Here is a 21,436-nt window from a genome sequence, read left to right on the forward strand (position 1 = left end):
GGTGGGGGCAACCAGTAAGAACAGGAAGCCCAGGGATACTGAGAGGGACAAACCTGAATGAAAGAGTAAAGCTTTGCGTCAGCAGACCCGGGTGGAAACACCAGAGCTACAGGAGCTGTGGCAAGTCACCTAGGCCCTAGGAGCTGCAGTGTGCTCCATGCAGGGGTTGTTAAAAGACCTGCTTCTTAGGCCTGTGGTGAGGATAAAAGGAAGTAGCTCTTAGGGAAGGATTTGAGGCCAGAGGGTCTGAAACAAGCACACAAGCAAACACACCAAAATGGTCTCTCCCCTTCATTCCTGCGTGTGGACAAGCCGGGCAAGGTTTCCTCATCCCTCAGCAGTTCCACCATCAGGGAACCACAGCCTTGCAGAGCTGGCAGGGGCCATGTGGCCTGTCCTTAGAACTCTCTTCTTCAGCATTCCTGACCCATGACTCTTCAGCCTCAGCTTGCACACTCCCACAGATAGGACCACTTCTGGGGCAGGCTGGGAAGCTCCTTAAGAAATCGGCCTCCTAATTTCCACCTGCCAGCCAGGCTGTGCCCCTTGGGCCTCAGAAGATCCTAGACTCCTGAATTCAACTATGAGCCTTCCAGAGATGTGAAGTGGTTCTGGGACTTAGCTGAACTATGGAGGGAAGAGCCACATGGGGGATGGTTTGTTCAGTCAGGGGCAGACAGCTCAGGAGAAGGGCCAGACTGGGGTGGGGTCTGGCATTTTGTGTCCTCAGAGAGACCACCTTGTCTGATGGCACTCTCCCACGACCTTAGGAATTGAACAGGGGCTCCTTCTAGTAGTTTCTGCCTGCGCGCTGGGGGTGGGGGGTGGAGAGGTGGGATCAAGCAAGGGGTGCTTTTGAAACTGGAATGGGGGCAGATCCAGGCCAGAGCTGCTGCCTGTCTCCTGCTGAGACCCTCCCCAGCTACCCCCACCACGTCCTGTGTGGAGCACCAGGTAGGGTCAAGGCCGGAGGTGGAGTGCCAGCCACCAAGAGCAGCGAGCAGCGCTGGTCGGGGCAGCAGCAGCTCAACAAGCGCCTCCACTTCCTCTCCGCTCGCGCCGCCCTCGGCCGCCCGCCCTGCCCGCCCAACCCTCCTAACCCTCCTCTCCTGGCCGAGGAGGCACTTTTTCCATTCGCTGATGCGCGGGTTCCATCCCACTGTTTCCTTCTCTCTTTTCTGGAGTTAAATTTGTCTGTAGGTGCTTGAGATCTGCCTGTAGATGCCTGGAGTTAAGTCTGTCTGCAGACGCCAGCCCCAAGCCCTCTGGTCTCAAACTTTTAGCTCCCGTGCAGAAGCAAAGCGGGAGGGAGCCCGGGGCGCCTGCAGAGGCACTTAGGGTGCGACCGGACTGCCGCCTCAAGTCTCCCACGCCTGCACCACTACTCTGAGTCCAGCCTTCAGGAGACCAAGGCCACCAGTGCCTGCAGCCAGCCCCAGGTAAGGAGGAGCCCCTCCCTGGGTGTGCCAGGTGTCAGAGGAGCATGGCAGGGCTCCTCTCAGGTGGCCCAGGTTTTGTCCCAGGGAGCTGTCCCCCGCCCAACCACCACCAGCTGTCTGTCTCCTATCTGCACTGATGGTTGGAGGAGGTCCCACTTCCACTGGAAATAGGCTGTCCCCAGCACAGTGGTCTCAGAAGATAGCCTGATTCACCCTCTACTCATCACCCACTCTGTCCAGACTTCTTATACCCAAATTTGGGTGGGTTTATGGACTCTGGGCCCCGCAGGGAGCTAATGAGGTGCCTAGAAATCAAAAGGGAAGAGGGAGACGGGACTGCCATTAGCTCATGTATCCCCCGCAATAAGACAAAGTCCTTTTCCCAAGCAGTTAGATGGGAGCCCCTGGTTCTGAGTTGTGGAGTCAGATTTCTCCTCTTCCTCCTGGAGCCCACATGGCCATATGGCCCTGCCTGGGCCCATCTGGCAGACTTGGCAGAGGTGGGGACGGGCAGAGATGTAGTGATGACCACCGAAAGAACCACCTCTGCTTGCTGTGCACCCCTCCCTCCACTCCCTGGCTTCCTCTAGCCTGGGGAGTTTTGTTTTTCATCCTCCTGATGGGGAGGATTTGGGCCACACCCTGGCTTGTCTCTCAGGGCCTGTGGGTGGCGCTTGGGTAAGGAGTTGGGGCCAAAAACTTTGCAGGAGCCTGAGGCCAGGCCCACTCCCTGGCAGGTTGCCAGCGCTGCTGCAGCCCAGAACAAACAGAGCAGCCTCCGGAAGGGGTGGTGGGCAAGATACAGCCTTGCCTCAAGGAGGCTTCTTCCTGCTGGCAAGTGGGGCAGGGCCCAGGCCCAGGACTTGGTGGAGCCGGGCTGCTGGGAGGCTGCTGCATAGGGCAGGGATCACAAGCAAAGTCAGCAGGAGTTAGAGAAAATAGAGGAATAACAGCCCAGCCAAGACAACCACTACAGATTTGACACTCTCTCAATGTCCAAGGTCAGTCAGTCTGGGACATTAGCATCCAGAAATCCCAGAAGGAAAGCATCCCACATCCCCTACCACCACAGGGCCATTCCTAACCCCTATCCTGGAGGTGGTGGTGGCGGCAAAAAAAAAAAAAAAAAAAAAGAGCCAGATAGACCTTGAATCTCAGCTGTCACGTGTGACCCTGACCAGTGGCTCACCTTCAGGAAGCCTCCCCTTCCATAGAAGAGCTCAATGAGGAATTGTGGGGATGGAGAGCACCTGACACATGGCAAGGACTCAGCATAATGGCCACCATCAGTTCCACAGGATCGGGTTCCTCCTTTGTCAACAGACCCCACATACCCACCATGTTCATAGGCAAATGTTTATCAGCCATCTCCTGTCCTGCAGGAAGCACCACACCAGCTACTGTAGCCAATAAAATGGTACAACCATGCCCTGCCTCCAGGTGTCCTCAAGCCTGCACGCCTTCATAGTCCCACCTGGAACCATCAGTCCTTTTCCCTTCTGCCTCCTCTGCTCCACTCCGTCTCCAGCCAACCAGTCACCATGGCAGCCCTGATTGCAGAGAACTTTCGCTTCCTGTCCCTCTTCTTCAAGAGCAAGGATGTGATGATTTTCAATGGGCTGGTAGCACTGGGCACAGTGGGCAGCCAGGAGCTATTCTCTGTGGTGGCCTTCCACTGTCCCTGCTCACCAGCCCGGAACTACTTGTATGGGCTGACAGCCATCGGAGTGCCCGCCCTGGCACTCTTCCTCATCGGTGTCATCCTCAACAACCACACCTGGAACCTAGTTGCCGAGTGCCAGTATCGGAGGACCAAGAACTGCTCAGCTGCTCCCAACTTTCTCCTTCTAAGTTCCATCCTTGGCCGTGCAGCTGTGGCCCCCGTCACCTGGTCTGTCATCTCCCTGCTTCGAGGAGAGGCCTATGTCTGTGCTCTCAGTGAGTTTGTGGACCCCTCCTCACTCACAGCTGAGGAAGAGGGCTTCCCACTAGCCCATGCCACCGAGATCCTGGCTAGGTTTCCTTGTGGGGAGGGCCCTGCCAACCTGTCAGGCTTCCGGGAGGAGGTCAGCCGCAGGCTCAAGTACGAGTCCCAGGTAAGGAGCTGTGCAAGAAGCGGCTCTTCCTCCCTAGGTGGTGAGGAGGTGGTGAATGGGGATCAATACTCAGGGGTTAAGGTTTCCAAGAAAGCAATAGATTGTTGGCATTAGGCATCAGAGCTGGTTAACAAACTGTGCATTAGTGTTTGGTGGGACAAGTCAATTTCAGCCCCAATTTAAGAGAGGTTTGGTTTTGGTTTTGGTGCTGGGGATTGAAACCACGGCCTCACCCATGCTAAGCACACTCTACCACTGAGCTATACCCATCAACCCCAGTTTTTGTTTTTTAATATTTATTCACAATACCTTTATTTCACTCATTTATTTTTTACGTGGTGCTGAGGATCGAACCCAGGGTCCTGCACGTGCGAGACGAGCGCTCTACCACTGAGCCACAACCCCAGCCCCTCAATCCCAGTTTTAACAATGAAGGAACATTCTAGTTCAGACTGAGCTTTGATCATGTATAGGCCGTTTACCTTAGCCAGGGTGAGCATGGGCCTGTAATCCACCTCAGAAGCATTTGCTGTGGGCTGTGAACTGATAACGAACGTAGTGTGGTTGGCTGAGATGATCCCATTCCTGTCCCAGAAAGGCTGAGACCCAACACTTGGATCAGCCTCATGTGTGGCTGATACAAGGGGTCTCCTGGGGCAGGATAGGGCATTAAGTCAGGAAGAAGCAGTTACTGCCCGATCCTGGCCAGCTTTTGCTGCATTTTGAAGGAGAGGAGGTTGGTCAGGAGAGAGAGAAGCAGAGGGTGAGGGTGACAGGAAGGAGCACAAGAAGACCTTCCTGAAAAGGTCTTCTCTCCGAAATGTAAGAAACCTAAGTAGACAGAGACATCAACAAAGAAAAAAAAAAAAAAGGGAGCTGGGAATGTGGCTCAAGCGGTAACGCGCTCACCTGGCATGCGTGCGGCTCGGGTTCGATCCTCAGCACCACATACAAACAAAGATGTTGTGTCCGCTGAAAATTGAAAAATAAATATTTAAAAAAATGATGCTGATCAAATGCCCACAGATCTCTGTACAATTGGCCTTGATGGTCCTTGCCAACATAATCTTGGACAGGTTTATACCCAAGCATTCATGACCAGCACATGGGTGATCTCAAATCAAGGCAGTTAGTGATCCAAGGTGAACCAGGCCACGAAGGATTCAGGAAGGCAAGATCACTCCTAGAGGGGCCTTTGAAAATTTCCTGGAGATAGCATCTGACTAAGCCTGGTAGTTGAGTTGGTTGGGTGTGTGTGTACACACGCTGGCATTCAAACCTAGGGCCTCACACATGCTAAGCAAAATGCTCTTACCACTGAGCTACACTCCCAACTGCTGAACTGGGTTTTGATGGGTGAAATGATGGAGGGGTACCTTTGGGCTTGAAGTGGTGGCAGAACATGCAAGAAACATAGCTTAAGAACAGGGAAGGTGCACAAGTTAAAGGAAGTAAGGGAAAGAACAGGCCTGCATTTCCTACCTCCCCACAGAAGCAGAATCTGTTCCTTCCACTATTCTTGGGGTGGGTAGTGACACAAGACAGCTCCCTACCCCTCCTGATCCTTGCCCGTTCTTTGGCCAGCTCTTTGGGTGGCTGCTCATCGGCGTGGTGGCCATCCTGGTGTTCCTGACCAAGTGCCTCAAGCATTACTGCTCACCACTCAGCTACCGCCAGGAGGCCTACTGGGCACAGTACCGTACCAACGAAGACCAGCTGTTCCAGCGCACTGCAGAGGTGCACTCCAGGGTGCTTGCAGCCAACAACGTGCGCCGTTTCTTTGGCTTTGTGGCACTCAACAAAGATGATGAAGAGATGGTCGCCAAATTCCAAGTGCAAGGCACACAGCCACGGCCACAGTGGAACGCCATCACTGGTGTCTATCTGTACCGGGAGAACCAGGGTCTCCCGCTCTACAGTCGCCTGCACAAGTGGGCCCAGGGTCTAGCTGGCAATGGCACAGCCCCCGACAATGTGGAGATGGCCCTGCTAGCCTCCTAAAAGCCTGCCTGACTCACTCTTTGCAAATGGTACCACTTGGTTCCAAACCGAACCCCACTCCCCCCACTGCCTGTTCACATCAGCACCAGAAGGGAATTTTTTTTTAAATCACAGATTCCTGACCAAACAGGTCAGGGAAGAGGACACAAGGATCCTGTGGACAATGCAGTCTGCTCTGACAGGAGAGCTCTTAAGCCTGAAGCCTCTCCTGTTGCTATTAGCCTACTTGGGTCATAGCTTTGTGGAAAAGCCTCTTTTCCAGACCATGGTTAATTGACTCCAATTAACCATGACATAGGTTTTCTTTTGACAGGTGGGACTCTGAGCTGAAGCTTCAGCCGGAAGAGCCAGGTGACAGAAATGCACTGCAGGTTCCTTGTATAATACATTGTGCAGTTAATTTTGTATCTAATTGCAAAGGGACATTGAGCTCAGTGGTGCATGGTTGGGAAGCTGTCCTCTGTTGTATGCCTCTGGTATGATTTCATGTATTTAAATTTTGGATAAATCATTTCTTACTATAAAGGACTAAATTGGTATCTGTGTAACCGAATGGGCAGTCACGCACACAGGATCCCAGATCCCAGTCTGTACAGGAGTGAAGGGGACAAGACTAAAAGGAAGCACAGAAGTGGAAATAGCTTGGGAGGGCCAGGTGTCCATGCAAGGGTGGTCCTAGGCCTGAATTTTCTGGCAACTGGATTCAGTTTTCTGATTTGATCTGGACCAGAGAGAACATGACCTTTCTCAGAGGGAAGCTCAGTTGGAAATTTCAAGAGTCAAAAGATCCTGTTCTTCATAGGACAAATGTAGCCCCTAAAACCCAGTGCTAATGTCCAAGAATCAGCCCTCCCCAATTTCTCCTCCCTCCCAGCCTCACCCTGGTTACCTCCACCACCTCTTAAAACCTTTTGATGCTCTCCTTCATCCCTGTCCTGCTTCCTGGCATACAACTCAGTCATTTCCCAGGGAAAAGCTCTCAGGATATTCAAGGCTGTGCTAGAGAAAATGTTTAATTCCCTTAAGACCAAGCCAAAAAGAAAAGGGTTCAACAACTAGCAAGGATCACTATTCTTCCAGAACTCTGAGATGTACCAGCTTGGGAGAGGTGAGGTCACCTGGCCACAGTGGGCCTGGGGGTGAGTGTTACCAGGCACATAAAGTCAACACTTGTGGCTTTCTCAGCAATCCAGGTTCTTTGATTTTCCCTTCTAGGACCTGCTTTTGTCCTCCTGTCCCAGCCTCCACTAAAGGGCAGGAGGTACTAGCTGGCCTGAGGCAATGCCTTAACAGAAGGCTTGCTTCCTGGGAACTACTAACCCCTCTGGCTGGACTGAGAGCCTGCCAGGAACAAAGCAGGATCCTGACCATGAGATCCACAGGAGTTAGGCTTTCTACTCTTGGTTCTCAGGGAGCTCTCCTGAAGGACGGACACTTGTTTTCTCTGGGAGCCCCCCAAACTGCTGCCTGTAATCACTGAACAGCCTCAAAAAAGATGACACAAATCCATAATAAAACAGAACAAGTAAAGAGAAATTAAACCTCAAGGGCCAGAGAATGTGGTGATTGATTGCCTAGCATGTGCAATGACTTGAGTTTGATCTCCAGCCCTGCAAAATGATGATAATAATGATAATAATAATAATATAATATATACATTTTTAAAAAGGAAGGGAGGCCTCCAATTCTTTTTTCATCCTGACAGGATTACCCCAAAGATGCTGCAGAAAAAGCTGCACTTAAATAAAATCCTCAGGCAATAGCTTTACAAGTGCCCAGGTGCCTAAGGAGGGTCAGGGGACAGTGGTGCTGGCCCACTGCTGAGTGTCCAGTGGAGCCAGACAGCCACTAATCGTCCAGCACTGAGCTCTTGGCCTCCACGTATTCCAGGGCCTTCGCCTTGACTGCCTGCACATCCTTCTCAGTGCCATGTTGCTTTTCATAGTCCAGATAGCGCTTGAAGAAGAACTTCATTCTCTTGGGGGCCAGGCTCAGATGAATGACACGCTCAAATATGTCTCTATAAGGAAGAACAGAAGCAAATGTCTCGTGGTCCCAGTCATATGATTCCTAGCTAGTGGTCACCCACCTAGCTAGCGGTCACTCAGGCTCTGGGCCCTCTGTCGTCCAGCACTCCCACTTCTGACTTTATCATCATTAAGAATTCCTGTGATAGGCTAGGGTTGTGGCTCAGTGGTAAAGCGCTTGCCTAGCATGTGCGAGGCCCTCAGTTCAGTCCTCAGCACCACATAAAAATAAATAAATAAAATAAAAGGTATATTGTCCAACTAGAACTAAAAAATAAATATTAAAAAAATTGTTTAAGAAAAAAAGAATTCCTGTGATAAACTGAAGTGACACCACACCTTCATTTTCCAAATGAATAGGTACTTAGAGATGCTAGAGGACTTACTGGCTTCGAGCCACACAAAGAGTGGGGACAAGGCTACTAGAATAGGGACTACAATGAAGCACAGATCCATGAGAGAACCAATGCTTAAAACTCATGAAGAGGGGCTCGGGATGTGGCTCAAGTGGTAGCGTGCTCGCCTGGCATACGTGAGGCACGGGGTTCGATCCTCAGCACCACATAAAGGTAAAATAAGGATATTGTGTCCATCTAAAACTTAAAAAAATAAATAAACAAACAAAACAAAACAAAACAAAAAAAACCTCATGAAGGGCCTGAGTTACGTACGTGTTCTTTCTAGACCTTGGTCTACCTACCTCTTACCCTCACTACCTTGTGGGGATGCTGGGGGATATGTGAGATCCTGCCTGTGAAAGTTTTGCACGATGAATCAGGCACAGTGTTCATCGTGATGGAAACCCAAGTCTGCTGACTCCCAAGCCAGGGACCAGGCCACTTCCCACCAAAAGGTGCAAACATGGATCAGAGGCTGGCCTTTGAGGCTGGAAAACTGAATGCCATGGGGCTTGCAGTCATGTCAAAGCTGCTTTTCTATACTACAAGAGAACTGTGAGCTGCATTGGGGCTAAAAACTTATCAGTGGGCCAACACCTCCATTACTACCCCCGCCAAATCAGCCCCAGTCTGTCTTCCCCTCTCACCGGACTTCCTTCTGGCTGCCATGCTTGATGGTCATGTCAATGTAGACTGACCAGACATCTGTGCGTTTTGGGTAGGTGCTCAGTGTGTTTTCAAAAATGGCTTTTGCTCGCTCTGCATCCCCCAGCTGGAATTCCAGCTGGGCAAACTTGGCAATCACATCCACATCTGTGGGGAGAAGAGCACTTAAGACACCTAGTCAACTGACAGACCCCTCCACTCAACACAATGTGCTACAGGGGCAGAGTGAGCCTAATTCCACTCCTGGGTCAATACCTAGTTATGACAAGAGGGGCAAAGAGGAAAAAGGACAGTGGGGTGGGTTTAGAGCCAAATACACAACAAATGGGCACTACAGGATAGGTGAGAGTGTGGGGTTCCAGGGACAACAAAATAAATGCTAATTACTTTTTGACCCTCCAATCTTTTGGGTTTAGCATTTAAAATGTAAGAAATATCACTGTATTCATGAGTATATAAAAAGACAGCTCCATACCCTCCATAAGGCTTTCCTAACTCAGAAGTTACCATCCCTGGAAGAGAAGGTGCCAATCCCTATTGCTAGATATCAGAGAGCCTAGCATGTTCAGGAACCAGGAGAGAACACTCACGCTCCTTGGTAGGCAAGCACTCAAGGGCCCGCTGCAGAACACGGTGACTGGCCCCAGCCTGGCTCCTCCGCAAAAGAAAGGCACCATACTTGATCCAGACAGCTTTCTCCTGACGGAAACGCTTCAACATCCGGTTGTACAGCTCACCAGCTTCCTGTGGGAAAGAGAGCTTAAGCTGAAGAGTGGGTATTTCACAGGGACAACAACAAAGACAGGCTGCAACATTCATGAGAAGCAAGACTTGGGCTCCTGATGCCAAGTCACATGTAGGCCCATCTCTAGAGGCCAAAGGAGAGGTGAGGTGTGCAGTGGCAGGAAAGGGTGGGAGTTTTCCTATTCATCCAGCGCCCTTCAGGCTGTTCCTGTATTAGAAAAGAATGTGGGGATACAGTGGGAACAGGAGGAGAAGGATACAGCAGGTCAGAACACCACCTGGTCGACAATGCCTCGCCAGTGGCCTAGTCATACACTCCAGGGTCTGCTGTCCCTCCATTTCTTAAGTCATCACTTCCTTCACCTCAGTTTCCCAAACTGCAGGTGGGAAGAGACCACTCCTCTCACCTGAAGATGAGAAAGTTAGGGCCCAGGAATCAGGCAGTGAGCCCGGGGCAGGATAGGACCTAGAATCCAGAGTTTCTTCCCTGAGAGTGCTGGCCCTCGGACCTCTAGGAGGGCCCTTTTGAGAGGCTCAAGGCACCCTGCAGCTGGCCATCTGGCTGTCTTACCTGGAACTTCTCAGACTTGGTGTAGATGTCAGCCAGGTGGAGGAAGACCTTGAGAGGCTCATTGTACTGCACAGCCCGTTCAAAGACCTTGGTCAAAGACTCCTGAGAGCCATACATGTTTTCCAGGTTCAGCAGTGCCACCCACACGTTCAGCTTCTCCTGCTCCTCTCTGGGGGCAGAGCAGGCACACATAAGCGCCATCAACTCAGCCCAACTATCCTCCACTCCCACCTGGGATGTTGATGGCCTACTTCCTTCTCTTAAGCTCCACCCATGTCCTCAGATCCCATTGGCGAGTGCAAACACTGAGAGGCCCCATCACCACTGTAGCTTGCACACCATCAGGAATCTGCACCCCTGCCCAACTGCCAGGACTGAGGCTCCCCTGGCTTCTAACTCCACTCCTGGAAGGAAACCTCCAGGTCACAAACTGGCCTGAGGTTTGGGCTGGAAGCAGACTCTTGGGTCTGATTCTCTCCCCAAGGAAGTAAAACAAGGCTAGTCATCCTTCTTTAGGCTTCAGAGAACAACTCTACTCAGCCTGGAACATGGCCACCTGGGTTTTTACCAGGTATATACAGAGCTGTCTTCCCCATTCTACTTCTGCTCCAAACTGTGTACCTTGTTTAAGTGTAAAGACTCTAATAAATGTCACCTGTAGCTATTTCAGTTAAGAGGACATAAAATATAAATGAGCAGATCTATTTCACAGATGGCCACACCAATGAAAGAAAGCCTGGGAACCAATGAGTCCTGGGACAGTCACCCACACTGCTAGCTCGTCTCGAAAGAAATGTCCTGTGGTGGCAAACTCTGCAGTTAGAACTTGGGCAATACAGGGCTCTCTGTCTGGAGACTCCTCCCTACAGTGAGGAAGCCAAAGTCCAGACCTGAAGGAGATGGTCTTCAGGGCTCTCTCTGCCACGGCCCGAGCCTTCTCAATCTCTGTGGCCTGAAGGTGGAAAGCCATGTACTGTAGCCACAGGATGGAGCTGTTGGGGGAGCTTAGTACTAGTCGATCAAAATCATCTGCTGATTCTGGCTGTCGCCCAGGATCCATGAGAGCCTGCTCAATGCGGGACAGGTCTTTCTCTGCCTTCTGCTTTTCCAATTCCCTTTCCTTCTTGCTTTTCTTTTTCTGCTATGGAAAGCAGAAAAGTGAGTGAGTCATGTGCTCCTTGAACCCTAGGGGAGGTGCATGGTAGAAGCCAAGAGCTGCCAGGGCAGTGCACAGCTCTATAAACACTATGTGGCCTGAGACTGGTGCCATCCCCCCATCATCCCCACCCAGGAATAATACCCAGGCTAGGACAAGCCACAGGACTCTGATACCGAGGGGTGTCTTCAAAAGGACAAAGCCCTGGAAAATACAGCACCGTGGCTTGATGTGGCTTCTCGTCTTCCTCGCTATCTGAGCTCTCCTCTTGAGGTGGCAAGGCTGGGGTCAGAGAGTCGAGTCCAACATCCCAAATAAAGCCCGAAGAAAGCTGTAGCCGGGGCATGTCTGCGGGCTTGGTCAGCCTCCCCTGGAAGATCACAGGTATGAGGAAAGCACTTGACTCCAGTGACTCCATTCCCCTAGCCCACTGGGAGGAACATACTCCTGCCATGGCAGAGACCCTCCCTGGCCTCCCAACCAAGTTAGGAGTCAGCTCACTGGGGAAACTACAGCAGTGACAGAGAACAACAAATTTATAAAACGTAAGTATAAAACAACAGTACAGCAGAGACAGACACAGGACCAAAATTCTGTGGAAAATAGGGATGCAAGCACCTGATGCCTAGAAACCCTGCTGGGGGCCCCCGACCCCTCTTCTCAGCTCAAGTACCCCTGCTCCTCCTTCCCAGAGGAGAACAAACTCAGAGAGGTAAGACTCCTCTTTATCTGCCCACCCCTGTAATTGCATGAAGTGCCACTCAGTGTGTATTAGAGTTCATTTTACACAGCTCACTCCATGGGTTAAGAGATCCCACCTCCAAGGAACCGATGACCAGGAGAGGAAACTAGCAGCATTCCCCCTCCCTTTCACATTTTACAGGAAAAGAAGAGGTAAAGGAGGACAGAGTCCAAGACAGCCTAATTCTTTGGGAGGAAGCCAAGGAACCCCACTCCCCGCATCCTTTCCCTGCACCAAGGGTTGGCTTTTTACCTTGAGCTGCACCTTTGTCTCTTCTATTTCCTCTTCTCCTTCCCGATAATACACTTCCACGCCACTGTCATCCTCCTCTGCCAGACCAGTCTTCTGCCTCTTGTTTGCTCTTTCCTGAGATGTCAGGTGGGAAAATGCCCAGGTGTCTCCTCTAGCACCCAGCTGAATGCTGTCCCTCTCCTCCCTACACTACCCTGTGCCTAGCCCCACAGGCTGCTCTCAATCCTAGAGAAACCTGGGCAGCTGTGGATGGCTTCTCAAACACTCCTTTGTTCAGGAGATGAGGCTCAATCCTCCCTGAGGGACTTACCTGCTCATTCCCAGATTCCTGGCGCTCCCGTTTATCCTGCCTCTTCACTTGTGGCCTCTGGGGCTCTTTCTTCTCCTTACTGGGCACCTTCACCTCCTCCTGCCCCTTCTGGTTCTTTGTTTCTTTCCTTTTCTGATTATTTTTCTCCTTCTTTTCTCCTTTTTGGTCTTGCTTTTCAGTCTCTATTCTCCTTTCCTTTTGCTTCAGAAGTGGCAGCTCCAGGGGAGCGGAAAATACGTCAGGCTTCCCAGTGTCTCTGGGGAGGAATGAGAGCTCTACCAGGTTCTTCTGGTGGTTCAGGCTATGACAGGAAGAGGGCAAGGGCAGAAAGTGAGGACAGCAAAAAGCACACAGGGCACCATAGGCAGCTAGGCCTCTCCTCAGCATCCCTGGCTCCAGGCCCTGCCCCACTTACTACGGCAATACACTCAGTATCCTCAGAATGACGTGCATGTTGTACTATGCTCGTAAAAATTCAGGGGACATTTGTGATGCCCCCTGCTTCATTATCCCCAATAGGGGCCACATCTGTTCAAGGGATTGAGGCTGGGACTTGGGTAGAGGGTTCTAAACAAAAGCCTTTTGCTCATCTGAACATGACAAGCACTCCAACACCAGCTATTATGTTTGTTTTTTTAGGATTAGGGACTGGACCCAGGAGTACTCGACCACTATCATCCTTAGCCCTTTTTATTTTTTTAATTCGAAATACAGACTCACTAAATTGTCCAAGCTGGCCTTGAACTTATTCTTTGAGCTTGTGATCCTCCTGGAGTCACTGAGATTATAGGTGTGCACCACCATGCCCAGTCAAGCCACTATATTTAACATCAGCCTGGAAATCTGTACCTAGAGAAAGGAGGCTGATTTCTATCACAGAGGGACAGAATGATGGCGAGGGAGAGAAGGCACCTACCTTAGGACCTTGGCGGTGAGCAGTTTTCCTTCTGGGAGGTATTCGTGATAAAGGTCCTTGTTGGGCAGGTTGCGCTGGGAGACATGTGAGTACTGGGCCAAACCAACAACTGAGGGGCCAAGACTGGAAGGAGACAGACAAGTCCTGAAGTCATGGATACCATAGGATCCCAGCCACATCTAGCAACTTCACTTTCACAAGGACCCAAGTTGTGACAACATTTATAACAAAGAGAGCTCCTGGATTTCAGCAGGATAAAGTGGGCTTTGTAAACCAGAACACATCATCAAGCATTTTGTCTGGGTCCAAGTCCCAAGGACCACTTCACTCACCCTAAGAGCACACCATTTGGCTGGATGGACCTCACATAGCCCCTCAGGAGCTGCCCTTCCTTAACATCCTGGATGGAATCAATTTCTGGATCTTCTACTTTGCTTTTGGTCTCTGGGTTTGTCCTAAAGGAATAAAAGGCTTACGTACACACAGCTTTAGCCTCTCATTCCCACCCTCCCCAATTCACCTGCAATAATTGTACTTTGCATGTAAGAATACACCTCTGGATCTATCCATAGGAAATAATCTCCACACCTAGACTATATTCTCCTGGAGTTCTGTCAGGCCAGGGATGCTTGCCCAAGAGCCAACCATGCAGAAACTGGGAGAAGATGACCAAGTCAGTAAGAAGTCAAACCTACAAATTGGCCTTATAAATACCCATTTCTATCCACCGAGCATGAGGACTTTCATCCCTTTCGTGCCACACTCATGCCCAACCATGGAAATCCTGAGATTAATCCATCTCCCCTCTTCTCTTACCACCTACATTTGGATGTCTGAACGTCTCCCTGAGAAACAAGAGCCTGAGCAGACAGGGTTCTTCCAGCAATCTGAATGTCCCCAGCTTATGTGGATAAGAGTTTCAGGGTATAAAGTGGATGAGCAGAGAAGAAAGGTGGCAAGTCCAAAATTCCATGTCAGGCACATGTAGCTGCCCCTCAGTCCTCTGACTTGAGTCTTCCTCCCTTCCTATCCCAACAACATGGATACTCACCTGGACAATCGCAGTGATAAAGTTAATACATGGTCTCCAGTGGAGAGGACATAACATCTGGAAGGAGAGCAAAAGGAGGAAATAGTCATTGTCGGTATCTGTGGAAACATCAAAGGGCCTCAGCTGTCTTTCCCAGAGGTGAACAAGAGGCAAGAGCAAAGAGACACGAGGCCTGGGTTCTACTTTGTTCTGTTGAAAACCTACTAAGGAACTCTAGTTAAATCACATCACCTCTCCAGACCTTAGTTTACTAGTCTGTCAAGTAAAAACAGCACTACCTAGTCTCCTTACCCAAGAAAGGTGTTAGGAAAAAAAAAGTAAAGATGTGAAAGCTCTCTGGAAGGCTCAAAGAGTCATACTCCTTGTACACATGGTCCCTGACTTCCAAGGGGTTTAAGATTTTATTTTTTTTAAACTTTAAAATAGTGTGAAAGTAGTATGCATTCAGTAGAAACCATACTTTGAGTTTTTATCTTTTCCCAGGCCAGTGACAAGCAGTAGAATGTGCTCTGGTGATGTAGAAGCAAGCCCCAGCTCCCAGCCAGTCACGCAATCACAAGGGAAACAATGCTCTGTAGTGTGGCTGAGCTGGATGTTTGGTAGGTGAGGCGAATTCAATGCATTTCGACTCAAAATATTTTCAAATTACAATGGGTTTATTGGGATAGAACCTTCTACACACACAAGTTGAGGTGTATGTGCATTTAAGAGATGAGACCAGGGCTGGGGTTGTGGCTCAGTGGTAGAGCGCTTGCCTAGTATGCGTGAGTCACTGGGTTCGATCCTCAGCACCACATAAAAATAAAATAAAGGTACTGTGTCCACCTACAACTAAAAAAAATAAACATAATACATACATATATATATTTTTTCACCTAAAACTAAATATATATATATAAAAAAAAAGAGAGAGAGAGAGAGAGAAAGAGAGAGAGGGAGAGAGATGAGACTAGTCCTACATTAGATCCCAAGAGTGTCTGAGAGTCTGATCTTAGGACAGTGAGAGAGAGACAGACAAGACAGATTAACCACAAGAGACCACAACCAAGGAAAGATCTACTGAAGACACAAATAGCAGTTCAGAAGTAGTGGATCAGTAAAACTTGAGCAGGGAAGGTTTTGATGGGAAAGCAAGGTTGACTCTTGTGTTTATAAACTATTTCATCCAAAATGGCAATTCATTTATAATCCTAAGTGGTAATTTTAAAGTGTAGAATCTTAGAAGTAAAAAAGATCTCAGCAATAATACAATCCAAATTTTTCCCACAGTTTGATATCTCTTTTTATAATAGGCATCAGGGCCCTCAGAACAAGAAAGGTCTCAAGAGATCACCTAACCTTAAGCAAGTAATTTGTTACTCTCATCTGACAAATGAAACTGCAACTTAATGCTACTCAGCAGTCTGGCTGTCACAAAAAGTATTTAAAATAAATACACTATTAAAAATTCACCTTCATTTTGTAAGCCTCAAGAAACAAACCAGAGAGGACTCTGGAGATCCTGAGACTTATTCTTTTTTTATTTTCCCAAGCCCTGGTTATTTCTGTGTTGTTAGATCTGATAGGTCGTTGAAAATTTAGGAGGTACTAGTGACTGGGATACTTGAGATGAGAGAGGGCAATGAATATTCTCCAGTCTCTGCCTCCTGAAGGGCTCTGTTCTAACTACTAGCCAACTTTATTATATTAAGCTAAAACCTACCCTTTCAACACCAGTATATATTCAAGCTATAAAATAGTCTTAAACTCTAAATGAGGTAGGTTCATTTTAGGGCACATGAAATAGTTCATAAATAAAGCCCCTTCTACCCAACCCCAAAAGCTTACTATACATTTATAGAAAACACCTATGGATCAGTTATTTCAAATTAAGAAAATGTATCAAATAAAAATGAGCAAGTGACTTGGACAGGCAAAACAGAACAAATGTAAAATAGTCAATAAAAATGAATAATACGAAAAATGCAAATTAAAAGGAAACACCCTTGTGTCTGCTATACTATTTATCATCATCATAGTTTTTGCATTGAGATTCACAGCAATACTTTTTTTTTTTTTTTTGAGACATCGATTTCTGCTTAACCAATGGCTATGATAAAAATTAAAAATACCCAGGATTCTGGGTACAGTGGCATACACCACACACTTATAATCCAGCAACTCAGGAGGCTGAGGCAGAAAGAATTTCAAGTTTGAGGACAGCCTGAACCTAGCAACTTAGCAAGACTCTATCTTGAAATGAAAAATAAAAAAGGTTGGAAAAGTAGCTCAGTGATAGAGATCTAGCCTGGCACGTGTGAGGTCCTGGATAGGAAAGGAGGGAGGAGGGGGAAGGAAGGAAGGGAGGGAAGGAGGGAGAAGAAAAGGAGAGAAGGAAGGAAAGAAGAGAGAAGGAGGAAGAGAAAGAGAGAGAGAGGGAGGGAGGGAGGGGAAGGTAGGCAGACAGAAAGACAAACAGAAAAAGAAAGAAAAGGAAGGAAGGAAGGAAGGAAAGAAGGAAGGAAGATCCAAGAATATCCAGTGTTTGTAGGGATGTGAGAAAGAGTCATATGCTGCATACTGTTGATGGGGAAATAAGCTGGCATAATCTTTTTGGAGGGTAATTTGGCAAAATGCATAATGACATTTGATCCATTATTTTCACATCTAGAAATTTATTTCCAAGGTATACTTGCTCTAGTATCCAAAACATATATACAAAGATATTCACTTTAACATTATTGCTTATCAACAGAGACCAGGTCAGATAATCTTCCCCGCTTTGGGTACTGGAGATTGAACCCAGGGGTGCTTAACCACTGAGCATGCCCCCACCCCCTTTTAATATTTTATTTAGAGACAGGTCTTGCCGAGTTACTGAGGCTGGCTTTGAACTTTTGATCCTTCTGCCTTAGTCTCCCAAGTGCCTGGGATTACAGGCATGTACCACCACATCCCCAGCTCTGGTTAGATAAATTTTGATAAGAAATGGGTAATGAAATATTAAACAAATATTAAAAATAAGGTAACAGAAGGGTTGGGGTTGTGGCTCAGTGGTAGAGCGCTCACCTAGCAGGTGCAAGGCCCTGGGTTTGATCCTCAGCACCACATAAAAATAAATAAATAAAATAAAGGTATTGTGTCCAACTACAACTAAAAAATAAATTTTTTAAAAAATAAGAAGTCTGTGATAAACTGCTCCAAGGAAAAGACAGTTGCAAAACTCTACTACTATAGAAAGGAAAATTATACGTACATGTGTGTATAATGGTAAAAACTGATGGATACAGAGAGAAGTGATAGAAATTCACATTTTAACTTTTTTATATACTTGTTTTATTTCCAGTATCAAATCATGGATTACTTCTACAAAAGAAAAAAAAAAATCCAGCAATTCCACAGAAGGCAAAAAGAGGAAGGAAACATGGCATACCTGACAACTTTCTGGGGAATGAAGTCCTTCAGTGGCGTCTCAGAGTAGGAGTCACTAACGTGAAATATGCTGACCCTTCCCATCCTCCCAAAGGGGAAAGAGACAGTCAGCCCCTTATTAGGTGTCACCTTCACCACTCGGCCCATGGCCACATCTCCTTTCTCAAGCTTGTGAGGACCTGGTGGGAGAAGGAACCAGATTGAGGGAAGAAAACACTGGAATACTCTTCTACCACAGGCTGGGAGAATGGAGGCTGCCCAGACCTGGGGCATCCATGCTGAACAGACCAGAAGGATCACAAAGACCTAGCTCACAACACCATATAGCAAGAATCCCAGAACTACATGGTGGACAACTCTTTCTGAGGGACCTGAAATAATAACTGTAAGTAAAGGTACTCTGACAGTGGTAAAGAAACACAGCCCAGAGAGAAAAGCACCAAGAGAAAAACTTCCCAGAATAAATCATACTTGGCTTTACACAGATTCCAACTCTGAAGGCATCCTTTAACCTGGGCAATAACTGAAGATGCCTTCCTCTCCCTTCTTCTCCCCTTTCTTGCCCCTTGCTTCCCTTCCCTTCCCCGGCCAGGCACCCCTTCATTACCACACCTATGAGTGAGAGACACAAGAAGGCCTTGGAGGAGTCTGGGCCAACCACGGTGGCCCTCAAGGCCTGTCCAATCTGGAACTTCTTATCTGGATGTTTCAGAACCTGGAAGGAAAAAAAAATTCTTCTGATGCTTCAAGAAATGCCTGTCATTTATCCAAAACCCTAACATTTAAATATCCACAGTAAACACCTCCCAAACCAATCCCTAAGTAAGTACAGAATTCTTTGTACCCACTGGGAACACACATCAGACAGTCAAGCTTCAGAAGCCTGGGCCTCCTTTCCAGAGATCTAATGCACACTGACCTTGAAGCTAAGAGAAGTGAGCAACAAGGGAATTCTCCCCCGGATATCTGGTGCAATCTCCACCTCAAGCCATTTCTTAACCACATTATACTGGGGAAAAAAACAGGAGCTATGAGATAGAATAAATACAATCATCCCTTCTCTTCCCTACTAACATACTCTCTTAAAACCACAAGCCTGAAAAGGTCTTAATCCCACACTTTTCCAAGGGACTGCAGTCCAGCCCTCCACCCCACCAGCCTGACCCAATCTCCACTTCTCACAGGCTTCATCCAGAGCCTACCACAGCCTTGGTTAGACAGTCTGGCAGAACATGCATCCCTCCTCAACTTCTCACTTGAGGCAAATAAGGACCTCAAAGATGTCTTCATGCATCAGGATCAATCCTACCAGCTTCTCTACCCTCCTGCATGATTGGCTATGCCCACTGATTGTTGATTGTTCATCATCTCCATGGGCCACCATCTTATTTAGTGCTTTTTTTTTTTGAGGTGTTGGGGATTGAACCCAGGGCCTTGTGCTTGCAAGGCAAGCACTCTACCAACTGAGCTATATCCTCAACCCCCAACATCTTATTTATAGATCAATTTAGATTTGATTCTTTACTGTTTATAGTGTTCTGCCATAAACAAAGACCCCAAGGTTCAAGTCAATACAATAAAACAAGAAGCCACTATGCACAGAGCATTATGATAAATACAAGCCAGGTGCTGCCTTTGAGGAAACTGTGGTCTAAGCAGTAAGTTGAAAGAACATGTAAATAACAGAGCCATAAGCGACATACAGAGAGTACAAAACACTACAGGAGTACTGATAATGAGTAATCAGGAAAGGGACTCTGTGCTGAACCCTGAAGGGTAGTAAGCAATAGGAATAGAGTACTCAAGGTATAGAAACCATGATGTGTACAGGAAGGAAAAAGACAGGGAGTTTTCAGAGAGACAGGTACACAGGTGCCTAAGGTTAGCTCAGGAAGAGCCTTATACTCTATTGTAAAGGCATTCAGGGTTTATGGACATCTATAGGTAGTAGATAACTAAAGAGATCAAGCATCACTGACATGCTCAGTTGTTTATGGAAGAGGTTCTGGCAACTAAGAGGAGGTACCCCTAAAATTCAAGGCCAGTCCAATTTCCTCTGTTGGTAGGCTCTAATGGGTATGATTATGCTGATCTCTCCTTTTTGGAACTTCTATTCCACTTGGGGTTAGATTTGATTATTCACTGTTTATAGTGTTCTGCCATAAACACAGACCCCAAGGTTCAAGTCAATACAATAAAACAAGAAACCACTATGCACAACCTGGGACTGGGGATTTGGCTCAATTGGTGGAGTGCTTTCCTTACATGCAAAAGGCCTTGGGTTCAATTCCCAGCATCACCAAAAAAAAAAAAAAAAAAGAACATATAACCTGGTACCTGATTATATACTGTTTTGTACTACCGGTGAACTTAATGAAACGCAAGACTATAAACCTAGTATTATACTTATTTCAAATCTTGCCCTATGGTCTATTTTTGTCCCCATTTATACAATTAATCTATAAACATGGTGAATTGCAAAGGACTTGATACTTGTTTTAAAAAATATAATTTACCTCCCTGATCAGATCAGAGGTTTTCTAGGAGCAGAGGCCACATGTCATCTCTCACAAGCTCAGCATGGTAGCTAGCAAACACAGAACCAAATGCCCAGTCCTAATGGCCTATGTCTCCAGCTTTCACGCCCCCCCCCCACCCTTTCTTTTCTGAAAGACTACCACCTCACATTGCAGAGCAGCAACTACTCACCCTCTTTAAGAAGCAAGTCACGATCTGACCAGCATGGTACTGCTTAATCTTCTCCATGGGACTGGCAGAATAAGTGTTAAGAGCAGTGTGGCCATCCTCCTCCAGCTCACTGTTTGCAGAAAGACAATGGAAAACATAAAACAACCTCTAGGTGAGGCTTCTAGTTTGAAACCATCTCCCCTAATTGGCTGTGAACTAATTGTAGAGGATTACCCTACTCTTACCTACCCTCTATGGCTGATTTCTCTCCTTAAAGGGAAATCCTCACAATACTGACCCAGGGTTAATCTTTTCTATGTCATTTATGTAGGCATGAACCAGACTATAACAATTTCTGTAAAATTAGGAAATAAAAATGTTTTACTTCTTTCATAGTACTTTAGCTTTTGCTTTACAATTTGCAGAACTGCTTTCACAAATAATTTCATGGAACTTAACAACAATCTCATAATGAATTAGGCAGGGTAGATATTAAGCCTGTTGTACATTATTGAAATAGGAGCTAAAGTCAAGGCTTGACTCAAAACCAGAACTTGGACCCTCTGCTAGCCCCTCCTCTATTTTCTTCAGAAAAGCAAAAAAGTCATGGGATATGAAAGTTACCAGTCCAAAAATCACTTTCCCTCCCCCAAAATAATGAAGTACTACCCCTACTTTTCAAATAATTTCTTAAACAACAACAACCAAAAAAACCCTCATCAATAAAATGATACAAGTAATGCTGGCAAAAATGCAAAACATGATTACAAGTGCTGGTTGAAAATGGTACCTTCCTACACTAAAGTTGCAAGGGCACATATCCTGTGACCCACTAATTCTACCCAAGAGAAATCCTTACGTGTACGTCCAATACAGCAAGTTCACTATGGTATAATTTTTAATATTTTTATATAATTTAGAGAAAAATTGTAAACAACCCCAAATGTCATCCATTAGTTTGAGAATCT

General features: G+C 47.3%; 2 protein-coding genes across 4 annotated transcripts in view; one reads left to right on the top strand and one right to left on the bottom strand.

Annotated features, from left to right (window-relative positions):
* The first annotated feature begins 1,102 nt into the window (after positions 1 to 1,102).
* Positions 1,103 to 6,061, top strand: Calhm2 (calcium homeostasis modulator family member 2). 2 transcript variants are annotated; one of them, XM_027929876.2, is made up of 3 exons: positions 1,103 to 1,439; positions 2,822 to 3,535; positions 5,120 to 6,061. In XM_027929876.2, the coding sequence occupies exons 2-3, from the start codon at positions 2,981 to 2,983 to the stop codon at positions 5,534 to 5,536; spliced, it is 972 nt and encodes a 323-aa protein (XP_027785677.1). In that variant the 5' UTR covers positions 1,103 to 1,439; positions 2,822 to 2,980; the 3' UTR covers positions 5,537 to 6,061. The 2 variants fall into 2 exon arrangements, with proteins under 2 accessions (XP_027785677.1, XP_027785678.1); XM_027929877.2 differs by having other exon boundaries at positions 2,880 to 3,535.
* A 470-nt stretch (positions 6,062 to 6,531) lies between these two features.
* The window catches only part of Pdcd11 (programmed cell death 11), a 44,315-nt gene continuing 29,410 nt past the window's right edge, over positions 6,532 to 21,436 (bottom strand). The window contains exons 22-36 of one of the 2 annotated variants that reach the window (XM_071610942.1): positions 20,490 to 20,598; positions 18,700 to 18,789; positions 18,393 to 18,495; positions 17,782 to 17,959; positions 14,370 to 14,426; positions 13,651 to 13,773; positions 13,319 to 13,441; positions 12,403 to 12,703; positions 12,093 to 12,206; positions 11,319 to 11,468; positions 10,833 to 11,080; positions 9,943 to 10,111; positions 9,218 to 9,371; positions 8,609 to 8,774; positions 6,532 to 7,556 (exon numbers count right to left, since the gene is read on the bottom strand). In XM_071610942.1, coding sequence (XP_071467043.1) covers positions 7,385 to 7,556; positions 8,609 to 8,774; positions 9,218 to 9,371; positions 9,943 to 10,111; positions 10,833 to 11,080; positions 11,319 to 11,468; positions 12,093 to 12,206; positions 12,403 to 12,703; positions 13,319 to 13,441; positions 13,651 to 13,773; positions 14,370 to 14,426; positions 17,782 to 17,959; positions 18,393 to 18,495; positions 18,700 to 18,789; positions 20,490 to 20,598 — 2,257 coding nt within the window. In that variant the 3' untranslated portion in view covers positions 6,532 to 7,384. Of the gene's footprint in view, positions 7,557 to 8,608; positions 8,775 to 9,217; positions 9,372 to 9,942; positions 10,112 to 10,832; positions 11,084 to 11,318; positions 11,469 to 12,092; positions 12,207 to 12,402; positions 12,704 to 13,318; positions 13,442 to 13,650; positions 13,774 to 14,369; positions 14,427 to 17,781; positions 17,960 to 18,392; positions 18,496 to 18,699; positions 18,790 to 20,489; positions 20,599 to 21,436 lie in introns of both variants that reach the window. The other variant, XM_027929875.2, reaches the window with a different exon arrangement.

The sequence above is a fragment of the Marmota flaviventris genome, chromosome 4, assembly GCF_047511675.1.
Source record: "Marmota flaviventris isolate mMarFla1 chromosome 4, mMarFla1.hap1, whole genome shotgun sequence".
Lineage (NCBI taxonomy): Eukaryota > Metazoa > Chordata > Mammalia > Rodentia > Sciuridae > Marmota > Marmota flaviventris.

What these genes read in the sequence shown, in the direction of transcription:
- Calhm2 (XM_027929876.2), top strand. Translation starts at nt 2,981, where the DNA reads ATGGCAGCCCTGATTGCAGAGAACTTTCGCTTCCTGTCCCTCTTCTTC. An exon ending in GGCTCAAGTACGAGTCCCAG is followed by an intron (nt 3,536 to 5,119) that starts GTAAGGAGCTGT and finishes TTCTTTGGCCAG; the next exon opens with CTCTTTGGGTGGCTGCTCAT.